This window comes from Trypanosoma grayi (genome assembly GCF_000691245.1).
Source record: "Trypanosoma grayi strain ANR4 Tgr_33_V1, whole genome shotgun sequence".
NCBI lineage: Eukaryota > Euglenozoa > Kinetoplastea > Trypanosomatida > Trypanosomatidae > Trypanosoma > Trypanosoma grayi.
In genome coordinates, this window is record NW_008825652.1 from 8545 (window position 1) to 21274 (window position 12730).

Consider the following 12730-nt stretch of genomic DNA (forward strand, 5'->3'; position numbering starts at 1 on the left):
AAAAAAAAAAAAGAGAGCCGGAGAAGCTACACAAGAGCGGATGTCGTCTTAATAAGCCGTGGCACACCTATCTCGTCGGTCGCCTCTGCCGCTTCCTCCCACGGCGCTCGTACGTATTGTTCGCAGCCCCGCGCAGCACTGGAGGGTCCAACCATGACAACATCTTTAGCCGCACCAACTCCCGCTGGCGGAGGCCCTCCTGGTGACTCGCGGCCCGCCTGTTCGCGTCAATGCGCGCAAGCATCGTGGTAGTACTCGCCACCAGACGCAGCGCCTTGGGCCGCAGCTGTGGTGGGTGGTTAACGACAAAGTCGGAGTTGCTGAGAAAGCCGGTTGTGCGCAACGCAATGCCAGAGGAACCGGCGCGCGTGCTGCCGAGGCGCGACAACTCGCCGGGGTCCATCGTTGACAGCGCGCGCACGCCGCCGGCGATGGCAAACAGCTGAGACGTGATGCCAGTCCCCAAAAAGGCGCAGAGGTTCGGGCAGATGAGCGGCATAGAACGCTGAATGTACTCGAGGAACGTCTGCTTGGCGGCCTCGAGCGTGTCAATCTCCTGACACGCCTCGAGCACCCGATGCAGCTCATCATCGCTCAGCTCCCGCCCCGTCGTGGTGGAGGCGCACGCAACCACAACGGCAGTGAGCTGAGACGGCACCAACTCGTCGAGTCGGTCAATCACAGCAGACAAGTCCATGGTGTTCTGGATGATGCGCACCACGCGGGCGTAGAGCACGCTGTCGGAGAAGAACATGGGGAGCTCGGGGAATCGCTGGTTGTAGTGCGCCCGCAAAAAAACCACCGCCTTGCTCTTCTCCACCTCAATGCGCAGCACGAGTTTGCTACAGTCAATGACAAACTGATACTCGGGGTCGTCTGAGATGATGGTGTTCTTTGTCTCCTCCTGCTCGCTGTAGTCGCTCAGCTTCTGCAGCATCTGGCTCATGTACGCCGAGCGCAGGAGAAGTGTCACCTCCTTCACACTGTCGTAGCGAAGCGCATCGTCATCGGAATGTATGGCGCGCGCAGTTGCGAGCGTCTCTTCGGCGAATGGGTCCGCCAAGTCGTCCGCAGTGCGTTGGTGCTGCGGCTGCTCGTCGAATTCCTCCCAGCCCTCCCCGTTGTCGTCCATAAAAAGAGAGGCTACACTCCATCACACAAACACACACCAAAAAAAGACAGGAAAAAAAAATAAGGGAAAGAAGCAACAAGCAAAAAAAAAAAAACACATTCGATGGAATGTCTTTGTAACACAAGAGAGTGCCAGGGCATATGTGCGATTGCTGACAGCCTCTGTCGGGCAGACAAACTAATCACACTTTAATCGTCCTCCTCGAGGCTGTCCCAGCCGCTGCCGAGCGGCGCCTCATTGTAACCGTCCTCGCACCACAGGTCCTTCGTCCGCCTGCGGTGGTGCCGCACCTCGGAGTCCTCATAAAATTCACTTTCCATGCACGTACTGCTTCCTTTGCTGCTGTTACTACTCGTACTCGGTTCCTCCGGGTACTCATTGCCTGAGAAATCCGCCGCGTTGCTGTCATATTCATCGTCCTTGCGGTGGTCAGGGTACAGATACAGCTCTGGGTCGCAGCTGGCGTCATCCTCCAGCAGGAAGCAATTCTGGCCATAGTCGTGCAACATATCATACAACGCCGCCTCCGTCTCCACCGCATCTTCGCTGCGGCCAGCCCAGTTGACACCACCGTCTTGCAGGGCTGAAGAGAGAATGTACTCTGGCGCCTCTTCCACCTCGCGAGGACGCTTACGCTGTGTGCGGCCCACCTGACAGCTGCAACCTGTAGACAGTAGCGTCGCTTCATCTTCTTCAGGCAGCGTAATGTGCAAGTTGTCGAAGCCAAACTCATCTTCATCATCCACCACCACCACCACCTCTTCTTCATCTTCTTTTCCTCTCAACGTCACACTCTCCCTGTCAAGGATGTACAAGGGCCATTTCCCCTCAGACCCTTCTGCCGGGCCGCCACCGCCCCCCTCAGATGCAACAACATCAGCAACAGAGCCAAGGGTCCCCTGCTTCTGCTCTACGGCTGCGCAATCCATCACCACGCATCCGCGGAGATCCCACACGCGTTCAACAAATAGTACAGGAGTAGTTGGAGGTGTGACGGCAATTCTCGCTTTAGTTGTTGCAGGTTCTTGAGGCGCGGCATTTCCCTCCTTTGTAAGTAAACGAAAGTGCAATGCGGAACTCTGTTGCAGCTGCGGATGTTGATGCCCCTCCCCCGAGGCACACAGCATCTCGGAGGCATCGCCCAGCAGGGCCCTCATAGAATCGGAAGAAGCACTATCTTCATCCAATCGGATTCGCAGAAGGGGTGGCGCCGAAACATCACCGATGTTGTTGTTGCTGCTGCCGTTCTTATCGTCGTCATCGTCGGTGCCACGCAAGCGTTTGACGCGCATGTACACATCCCGCACACGTGGTGGCACACCCCTCGCGAGCCCTACTCTTCGCTGCACAGTGGCCGAGTCTTGTCTCATCGCACCTTCTGCATTACACTGTCACTACTTTTTTTTTAATTAAAAAAAAAAAATAAGAACGAGCCTTGAGAAGCCCCAGAAGGCACACGCAAGCCACACCACCACGTCAACCCAATGCATACTATGGAAAGCCTCGCCTCCGTCAAGGAATATATACGCAGACGCACTGTCGCCGCCATCTCTGTTTCCGACTCGTAGAACATATAATCCTTTCTCTCTCTCCCCCTCTGGGCTCAGGCTCTTTGCGCACTGTTTGCAAAAGCGGCATTTAGAGGGTCAACAAAAACTCACGCAACGGAACATGAAGTGACAAATAACCAGAAGCAGCAAAAGTAATCAACCGATCAGTATTGTTTTTGGTAACTCCTGGTAGAATATGACGCAAGCATAACTTTGCGTCAAAGACTCATATATCATATACTCATTTCCCTTTTCTTTTTTTTTTTGCGCCCGGTCATCAATATTCGTAGCGGACACGAGATCGTCCCTTGCGCACACCACACACGCGGTACACAGCGAGCCCAGAAAAGAGCAGTAGCACCGCCCCAAGGGCAAATAAGATCCAAATTGCTGGGGGAAGTACACTCTTGAGCTGCTCCTGCAGGGGAGCCTCACACGTGTTGTTGTAAATGTTAGAAGCGTTGCATGTGGCTGCGCAGTACTCCCGCGGCCACGTCACGGGCTGTAGCGTTTTTGGGTCGAGCGTTGTCTCCCCGTCGGCGCCAACCAAATAGCACGGTTCGGCGTCACGCTGCAGATTCATTGCTACTGGCGGTAGTGCTGACATTGTCGTCGTCCTCGTTGCGTTGCTGACGCAGCACTGCGTGGGACGATAACCGGAGCATTGCAGCACCTCTTGCACATCACAGACCATGTACGGGTCGTGCGCCACAGCATCCTGCCAGAGATGCCGCATGGCATCGTTGGGCGAGATCACCACCTTCTGTACCAGCACAGCCATCACACCCGCAGCGAACACCGCGAGCGTCACGACCGCAAGAAGGAGCGAGAAGCACATGGACAGCGGTTTGGTCTGACGCCAGACAGACAACGCGCCGATGACGCCCAATACAAAGACGAACAAGCCGAGACCTACCGCGACGAAGAGGATGGTAGTGCAGCCCTTGCAGAAAGGCAGCGCCGCCGGGTGCTCCTTCCACACCGCCACTAACACGCACAGGGCAGTGCCGAGGGCGATCAGAAGCGACGAGAAGCACGCGGTGAGCACACGGTGTGAGGGCCAGTCGCCACACAACTCGCGCGGCCGCCGGCTGCCGTTGAGTCGCTCGTACGCGTCGCTAGTCCAGTCATCGTCCTGCTGCGGGACGTACATGTCCATCGGCTGCGCACGCTCCTTCGCCACGTCGGGGTCGACAAGCAGCAGACTTTTCGACGACATGCAAGAGGCAGAAAATTAACCAGAACAACACAAGTCTACCCAGGTTCCTTTCCTTGGATGCGAGTGTAACGGAAGGAAAAAAAGAGAGAAAGGGTTAGTAAAATCAAGAAGGTGGGCGCCGTTGGAGAACTGCCCCACGCGCTATTGGAGTATAATTTTAGCAAGAAGAGAACCCGGAGTATAGCAAACGCAAAACGAAAAAAAAGTTTATGTGTCCCATTCGATTTTTTAAGTCTTTTTACTATAGCGATGAAAGACAACAGTACAACCCTAACGCCCAGTATCAAGCAAGAGAGAAAAAGAACCTTACCCTCGCGCATTTCCCTGTTCCGGTTATACCAAAAGCAATCTGGCCCGATTAATGGCCAACAGAATCCCCCCTGGGTGAATCCGGCGTACGCTCGTAGTCTTGATCCCACTCAAAAACATAACCGCCTTGAGATTCAACGTATTTAACGACAAGAACGTCTTGCGCAAGGACGCCATACACGTTTTCATACATGTCGAAAGGCTGATGGGGATTGGTGCTGCTCTCTGATGCCGTATTTCTCTCCTTCGCTTCCCCTACTACCGGGTAAACGGAAACTCGCATAACGTTGGAAACATCACCGAGCAACTGACAGTCCGCACGAATATCAAGGTAGACACGCGAGGGCGGTTGCTCTTTCTCCTCATTCACTTTCATCGACCCCGACGTCTGTGCCGTCCTCTCCGCCACCAGCTCAATAATGCGTTTGCCGGCCTCGGACAGTTGACGTATTAACTGCTCCTCAGACTCAGCCTCTGCGCTTGCCGCATCTTCCGCGCTGTCCGGACTAGCAAGAATGGAGGGCAGCATCATACCAAGATGAAAACGCAGCTGTTTGCGTGTCTGATAGAATAAATAAAGGGGTTCATTTGCAGTTCCATACACATGCAAAACACCATCAGCAATCTGGACAGTGTCATCGGCGTCAGCGGCATGCACGGATCGGCAACGCAGCAGCAGCGAAAGGTAGTCCCTCAGCCATCCACCTTTCTCCACGCGTTTATGATGTATGCGGTAAACACGGCGCCGGGACATTTGACCGTATGATGATGAAACGTATGGGTTCTTAGACGTATTCAGCGGCATGTACATCACCGCAACGTGGCGGCGGACCAATTTTCCCCCTTCAGCAAGCTCAATGCGGCGGCCTAGTGTCTCGGCGTCGAACTCGTCATGTGCGAATAGGGGCGGGCCGAGCACAGCGAGCCAAGAGAACCGGTGATAGAGGCGTGGGGTGGCGTTCGTCAGTGGATATTGTCCCATTCCCCTTGAGACCATCGGGTGACATTCCTCACCACTTGTCTCCACAAGCGGGACGCAAGTTTCGTCACTTTCCTCCTTGACAATACAACCCGCTCGAGGCGCAACGAGTGATTCGAGTCCCAAAACACTCACGGCCCGCTTTACGATACGCCCATTTCGAGCAAATACGCACTGTGGTGTGTCAAACGCGTCACTCAGAACGGTGTCGCGCGATCCAAAAAATAGGACGGGCTGCTTCTGCTGTTGTTGCTCTTCTTTTTCCCCGTCCACCTCCGGGTACACTCTGTAAAGTACTCCACGGCAACAGACTGAAGGCTGAATCTCATAAGAAGCAACTTGTTCGCTCTCCATCAGGTTGTGTACATCCGTGTAGACATGTTTTGGGCAACTGTGTGTACCGCATTCATGGTGTGGCTTTCGTTGCAACAACAAGAGGGCGGAGAGGATCCCCACAAAGGGGCCTTCGGCTGCGTAAAGCATTGTTTTTGGCGAATCCGCTTGGCGCAGTGTGTCGTCTTGCTGCAGCGAGTCACAAAAGGCCCGTTCCACGTTACGCATAGCCACCGGCAATCGTTCGTAGTTGGAAGCGAAAAGAAAAGGGAGAAAGCGGCGCGGCAAACGCACGAAGCTCGCATCGATGTGAAGGCTCATGTTTGGCCTTATATCCTGCGATGCACTCCCACAGGCCACCGTGCGATGATGCTCATGATGTGAGGTGAAGAGTTGGCGTGGAGAGATCGACAACACAAAGAGGGGAAGATTCGGCGGCAGAAGCGACAGAGAAAGCACCGGCCAAAGAGCTGGTCCGCATCGACTACTCTTCGGGTGCGCCTGCACGGCGCCGCACACACTGACGGCTTCTCTTCCCTCAACGGGTGGCACCTCCGCTTCTACATGGTACCAAAACGTGGGTTTCCCAGCACTCACGGCGAAAACGTCGTTGTCGTTATCATCATCATCATCGCTCTTGCTACCATCGAGGTCCTGAATTGAGGACACTCGCTCCTCCCCTTTCTTGAGAGTGCGGCAATCATCCAAAAAGGATGCAAAATTCGTCACAGCCAACCCTGCACTGTGCATCTTTTCACATAGAGGCTGCAGCAGCTCGTAATACTCGTTATTCAACCTCTCTCGAATCTCGGACTCCTGTCTAACCATTACAAGGGGCATTCTTAGGTACCATTTTTTCACTAGATATGGTGTACTCCCCCATGTACGGCCGCACATCTCCTGAGATTGATATTCGGCTGGCCACCACTCCTTCATTAGTTGAGAGAGGACACTGTGAGTCCCACCATTAACAGGACCAGCAGGACTGGTGGAGCCGTCCTGTTCCGCAGCAGCAACTTGCCGAATGTCACCTATATATCCCCGATCCCCGTTCACAACACCGATGCCCACCGGCACACAGTGCACATCACGGTACATCAATCGCTCACCCCACTCCCGCATCTTCTGCGTAGGAAAATTCCCCTCTTTTGCTCTTACTGCATCCACTTCGAAGTAAAAGTCAACAATACAGTGGTAATATTTTGTAGTCGTCACTGTCTCTTTATTCCACGATTCCACGGTCTCTGTACCATATGCCGCAGACTCCAGCAAGTCAGCAGAGTGCCTCCCGTGTCTTTGTCCGTCCATTTCCACCCCGTTGCTGTTGTCACCGGGCAATGAGTCTTTCTCCTTGTCGATATCATCATTGCGATCGCCATCACCATCGCTACCTTCACTTAGCGACGACTCGCTCCCATCGTCAAGGAGCTGCGACGACGTGATAAGGTGATATATGCCACGATGGCGTAACACTTCACGTCGACTGCCAAATTGCACCTCGACGTCAACAACAAAAAACATTTCCCCTGCATTGTCTTCGATTTTCAGCTTAATCACATTTCTCGTCTGCTGCTTGCCGTCCTCAGACCGTACCGTATTGTCAAAAAAAGCGGGACAGTGCCTCTTGGGATCGTACATATGTGGTCGGTATGACGTGACGGAGGCCGAGAGATACACCGCATCATTGGGCTGAGTAGCGCTCAGCATTCTCTCATGTACGACAGACACATTGGCGCTGCTTCTGAAGATGGTCCCCTCAGGCGGGTACAGAGTAATAGAGCCCAGATTGTTTGCTTCCATTTTGGCCTTTATGCTGCAAACTGTGGCGTCAGTGAACACAGCATTGATTTCCATGCGAAGAAACAGACGAGGCTGTGATTCCCTATTTTCCTGATCCTGATCCTGTTGCAGCCCTCGTCTGTGATGAGGATTATGATGCGCCACGCGTGACTCCTGCAATAATGACATGGACTTAACGTACCCGTCAAATGTGATGTTCTCCTTCAGCAGTGTCTCCATGCTCCAGAGAGTGCGCATCGGGCGGTCGTCGTGAACACACGGGGGGTAATCGTGTGCACTCCTGTCGATTCTCCCGGACCACATAGTAGTCTGCCAGAGAGCCACCAATGGAGGGCAGCCAAGCCACGCATCGCCAAAAAAGCTCCTGAGCGTCTGCACCGCGCCACTTGGTATAGGCGGGCCTTCAAGCACCCATTCCCCAAAGGCGGATGTATTCTCGGCGGCCGGAACCGTGGCATCAAGAGGATCGGTAACAGCAGCGCAACACCGTGTGCTGGCGGCTCGCAGGAGGTCGTGGAAGCCAGATGCACGCGGCATTGCGGCGTCCAGAACCTGTCGTACGAATCCGAGCCCCATCGAAATCAGCTCACAACCCACATCACCAATGCTACGCGCACTACCCCCACCCGCAGGAGCATTCACATCCAACAGACGAACACTCGCGCGGACGCATCGTAGTTGCTCATGAAAATAGAGTTGTGTGTTATTCGCCACATCCTTCTCCGAGGGGGAGGTACAGTGCACGCACACCTCAACATGAGAAAAAATGAGATTTTTCTGCATCCAGCGCTTCGCCCTGTATCCAATATCAGTCCGTGGTGAGAAGCACTTCACGGCATCCAGGACAACAAGTGGGGGCGGCCACGCTTCTTCCGACATGTCACTGTTGTCCGTCTTGTTGCTGCGACACCCTTCGTCCCAGTGAACCACGTACACATCCCCGCGCAGAACGTCCACCACTCGACCAGTCAATACCTTACGGAACATTGAACTAGACTCAAACGTCAGCAACCCCTTCGCCCATGTGCACGGCTCTACCCCGTTGTCCCGCGCTGCGAGGGGGCAAGACGAGCCCTGTATTTCCGCATCAATAAGGTATTCCAACCGCGCGTTGACAGGACGCACAATGCGTCCAGCACCGTGCCGCAGCAGACTTTCCTGTAACGAGTCCCATTGTGTAACCTTTTCCTCAGCCTCAACTTCACCAATCACCCTCTCAACCTCCAAGGCGAAGACGATGTCACCGTAGCCCTGCAGCGGAAAAGAGGAGTAATAATCTTGCCGAAGGTACTTATGCGGTGCCCGGCGTACGCGCTCCAGTACTGCCATTAAAGTGCTCTCAAGGAGAGGTGCCGTGCCGCGTGGCACATCAACTGCAGCTAACTCGCAGCTGATCACTTTCTTGTATAACGGCACACAAACAGTGAATACATTCTTGGCGACCCATTTTATATCTGTGATGGGAACAAGGACATTGTCCCGCTTGATTTCGGGCACAGGCATTCAAACTTCCCCAGAATGAGAGCAGCCGCAAAAAAATTTTGGGAAAAAGATGGCGCAGTCATGCGCACGCATGCATAATGTTCCTGTTGAAAATCTGGTTCCACGTATCTGTTATCTCCGTGCGATACCTCAAAAAGATCAAAGAGAGTGAACAGCAGCAGAAATAAAACTTGTTAATGAAACATACCGCACATTTCAGTTTTTTCCCGAATATTTTCATCAGGCAATGGAGTATGTATCCCACAATTGGGGTGCACACACACACACACAGAGAGAGAGAGAGAGAGATCACCTCACTGCACCAACTCTTGGTTTTTCTTGCCACCTCCCTCGTACTCCCTCATCTCCGCCTCACTCACAACATCTACGCGTTGCAACACCTCGTAGTGGGAGACACTTGCCCCAGGCCTAAACCTGAAACCACAGTATGTATAGAACAGCACAGCGACAATCTCTGCCCCTGCCTTGGCGATCCACGCCTTGTCATAAGAAAGAGCGTTTGCAACCATGATCAGCACAATACGTGTAAAGTAAATGTACGCCACAATGGCAATATAGAAACTTCGAAATTCTCTCATTCGTGTTATAGTACGGGCAGTTGACTCATCAGTCTCTGACGCCTCACGAAGCTTTTTGATCGACCAGACTAGAGGAAAAAGTACACAGCAGCAGCAAACCACATCGAGAATCTGCAGGATATCAAACCAGGTCGACCAATTACGATTTCCTTCACTCGTCTCCTCAATTATTGCAAGGCAAACGTTCAGTAGAACCTGACTAGGAAGTACGGCAAGAAGGACGAGCTTATCAATGTCACTGAGATACTCTCGAATTAGCGACCAACCCGCACCAAGTAGCATAATAACTCCGAACAACATGGCACCCTTTAGTGTGACCGTTGCGTAGAAGAAATAGTCCCACACTGACGCTTTGCCGGTTTTGGCATACTGATTGAGTTTCATACCCTCAATAAATAGTGTTGCCGTCTTGACAAGGACGAGTAACAGCATCAGCAGATGAATCTTTTTCACATGTGTCCACTGTCTGACAATCTGTGACATCCACAGAGCCCCCATCACAGCAAACGCAACGCCAAAAACAGCATACATACCTGGAAGCCCACGGTCACCATAAGAGAGATGCACCAAACCCTTCTCTCCATTTACCCAGTATAATTCGAAATCAACGTTGAAAGAGATAGGTCGCTTTGGAAGAGTCTTGAGCTTCACTGGCCTACCGTCAGTGGGCATGTCAGCACAGTTGTAAAAATAGACAGCGTAAAGGCCAATGTCGTAGATTGCTTGCGTCATCGGCGCCGCAAGGATATCTTTCACCGAGAGTCCCGAAAAGGGAAAGATCACACGCCCAGAGCGTTGCCCTGGGGCGACGAGTGGATCCTTGATGAAGCACGTACGCTCCACGTCACTCTTGCTGGTGGCACTGCCGCTCAGCAGCGGGGGACCAATATCCCCGCGGCCGTACTGTTCATACGCGCGGGCCAGGCTGACGCTGTCTGTAGGTTCCAGCATGAACCCCAACAAGGTGTTCGCGGCCAGCACCGACACGTTGCCATAGTACTCTATCATCTCCTGTGGGACGGAAAACTCTCGCGTCTGCAGCCGCGCCGCGCCCTGTGGGCCAAAGGCAAACGTACCTAGGTAAATTACACGTCTTGTGTCGTGTGCGACTCGAAGATGAATATTCGCCTCGGCGACGAGGGCGAGGCCCAAAAAAAACAGACAGAAGGTCACCAGCAGCACACGGTTCGGCATCTTCCTTCTCACCTTCTGAAAAAAAAAAAAGCATATAAGAGATGATAAGCAGGAAAGGAAGGAAAGAAAAAGAGCATACGAAAACAAGTAGAAGAAAAAGAGAGGGAGATGGCAATAGGCACAGAAGTGCCAACAACAACAACATCATCAACATCATCATCACCATCATTGTAATACCCTGCTTTTCCCTTTCCTCCGATGTCATTTTCGCCAATTCAATTTTTGAGTTCATCCGTCATGTAATCCGCCACGACGTAGTGCAGCTGCTTCACGTCGCCTTCTCGAATACGCCGAAATGCCTCCTCCGCCTCCACACGGCCACACTCCTCCACAAGACAAAAGTACTGCGCATCAGAGTAGAAGGATGGGTACGATGACTCTGCCTCTTCCTTTGAGTGTGGGTACAAAGGCACATGTGGCCACGATGCCTCGGTACTTGCTATCGGTTTCGCTACCGTCGTTGTAGACGGTGGAACGAGCCGCACTGGTACAAGAAGACGAAAGCATCGCACGTCATATTTCAAACACGACACGAGCGCCACAAGTCGCCATGCCTCTCGCAACGCCTGAAATACAGTAAGACGCGGACGCAAGCTGCAACGCAAAACGGCACCAGCCCCAGTGGGAAGACCAGCCGTCACCACCAATTCTTCATACCCATTTTTGATATTCTTTGAACTTTTCACCCAGTTCTTTGCCAGTACGTCCCTCAGCATATCGCGGTGTGACGCTTGTACGCACGTGGGATCCTGGAGGATCTCCACTTCCAACAAAAACTCATCGTCTTGCGGCTGCTCCACTGATGCTGATGCTGCCGCTGTCGCCGGCCCGTCCGCATTGACCTCGACCTCGCCAGACCTCCACCACAACAACCGCCGCAATTGCCGAACCACCCAAGCAGGTGATATACCGTCAATGCCCGGCTTCGCGAGCCGTCTCCAGCCGTCGAACTCCACGCGACTGTACCGCAAAGCAGCGCCAAGCATCGCGAAAAGCGGTACGGGGCTCAGCCACAAGACGCGAAAGGACGCCGCGTACGGGCCCTCGATGCGCTTTGTTGGACCAGACAGCGCAAGGTCCCCGATGGTATCATACTCCTCTTCGCTACCAATGGCAAATGTGCGTGTAGATGCACAGAAGCAACACCGAATTACGCCATCCACGTCGTCGGAGGGGAAGTCCGACTTACCCTTGGGTGTGCTTTCAAAGGGAGCACCCACCGTACCGTACGTGTCGTGCAACAAGATTTCCACCCGCCCACCATCCACGGTGTAACCAATACAGTGCCGTTCGTGAAACACTCGACCTTGTGAAGCCTTCATGGCCTCTTTGGGGGTCCAAAAGATATTTGGAGCTTCACCATCCACAACAAGGGCTGAGCGATACACTGCACAAGGAGTGTCACCCCCCAAATCACTGAATGCTGCAAGAACCTCTTGGCGAACAACAGCCTCGATGTTTCCAGGCGTAACCTCCATCGTATCATGGAAGAAAACAACAGGCGCATAAAGCAGCTCCAATTCTGTGTCATTGATCAGTGGACGCAGTGAGTGCTCGAGCTGTCCCCGCATTTCTCCGGGGAAGTTTACTAACACGAGAGTGGGCCTCGTGCCACAAACATTCTCGGCATTATCCAGTAAAGGTTGATGCTTCTCCTTTTTCTTCATTACCACCTGTGGAGTGGTCCATAAGATTTGAGGCGGCCCTGAACGGGTACTGTGATACGTAGCTCGAATGATGAAGATGGCCATTCCGCCGATTCCAAGACCAATAATAAAGCGCTGCCCCTTGCTAAGTGGAAGATTGGTGTTCGCCGTCGAGCCAGCGGCGGCACCAGTGTCGGCGTCCAGTGTCGTGGTGTAGTGCTCCAGAGTGGGGGCATTCGCACTGAGCTTCTTCGGGCGAAGCCAGTCGCTGACATCCATCTCCTCCAACAGTCTCTCTGCCGGTATGTGTGTTATGTATGTACATAGGGGTGTCCGCAATTCGTGTAAAAGTGAAAGAAAGGCCAAGAAAAAATATATATGTTTATGCACACACACACACACACACACATATATATATATATATATGAGAAGCATCAACGAACAACGCAAACAAAAAAAATGAAAGGAATCAAAAAGTACAGACGCA

The 12730-nt window shown here is 53.0% G+C and overlaps 6 protein-coding genes across 6 annotated transcripts; all 6 read right to left on the minus strand.

The window, feature by feature from the left end:
- Nucleotides 1-67: 67 nt before the first annotated feature.
- DQ04_00331060 (trans-splicing factor) lies at nt 68-1132 on the minus strand (the record flags this gene model as incomplete). The annotated part of the gene is made up of 1 exon (XM_009308770.1): nt 68-1132. One exon carries the CDS (start codon nt 1130-1132, stop codon nt 68-70), a length of 1065 nt encoding a protein of 354 aa, XP_009307045.1.
- Nucleotides 1133-1320: 188 nt separating this feature from the next.
- DQ04_00331070 (hypothetical protein) lies at nt 1321-2502 on the minus strand (the record flags this gene model as incomplete). Its single annotated transcript, XM_009308771.1, has 1 exon — nt 1321-2502. The coding sequence occupies one exon, from the start codon at nt 2500-2502 to the stop codon at nt 1321-1323; it is 1182 nt and encodes a 393-aa protein (XP_009307046.1).
- A 457-nt stretch (nt 2503-2959) lies between these two features.
- On the minus strand, nt 2960-3901 carry DQ04_00331080 (hypothetical protein; the record flags this gene model as incomplete). Its single annotated transcript, XM_009308772.1, has 1 exon — nt 2960-3901. The coding sequence occupies one exon, from the start codon at nt 3899-3901 to the stop codon at nt 2960-2962; it is 942 nt and encodes a 313-aa protein (XP_009307047.1).
- Nucleotides 3902-4259: 358 nt separating this feature from the next.
- On the minus strand, nt 4260-8825 carry DQ04_00331090 (hypothetical protein; the record flags this gene model as incomplete). The annotated part of the gene is made up of 1 exon (XM_009308773.1): nt 4260-8825. One exon carries the CDS (start codon nt 8823-8825, stop codon nt 4260-4262), a length of 4566 nt encoding a protein of 1521 aa, XP_009307048.1.
- Nucleotides 8826-9118: 293 nt separating this feature from the next.
- Nucleotides 9119-10597, minus strand: DQ04_00331100 (hypothetical protein; the record flags this gene model as incomplete). The annotated part of the gene is made up of 1 exon (XM_009308774.1): nt 9119-10597. One exon carries the CDS (start codon nt 10595-10597, stop codon nt 9119-9121), a length of 1479 nt encoding a protein of 492 aa, XP_009307049.1.
- Nucleotides 10598-10812: 215 nt separating this feature from the next.
- On the minus strand, nt 10813-12522 carry DQ04_00331110 (hypothetical protein; the record flags this gene model as incomplete). Its single annotated transcript, XM_009308775.1, has 1 exon — nt 10813-12522. One exon carries the CDS (start codon nt 12520-12522, stop codon nt 10813-10815), a length of 1710 nt encoding a protein of 569 aa, XP_009307050.1.
- Between the last annotated feature and the right edge of the window lie 208 nt (nt 12523-12730).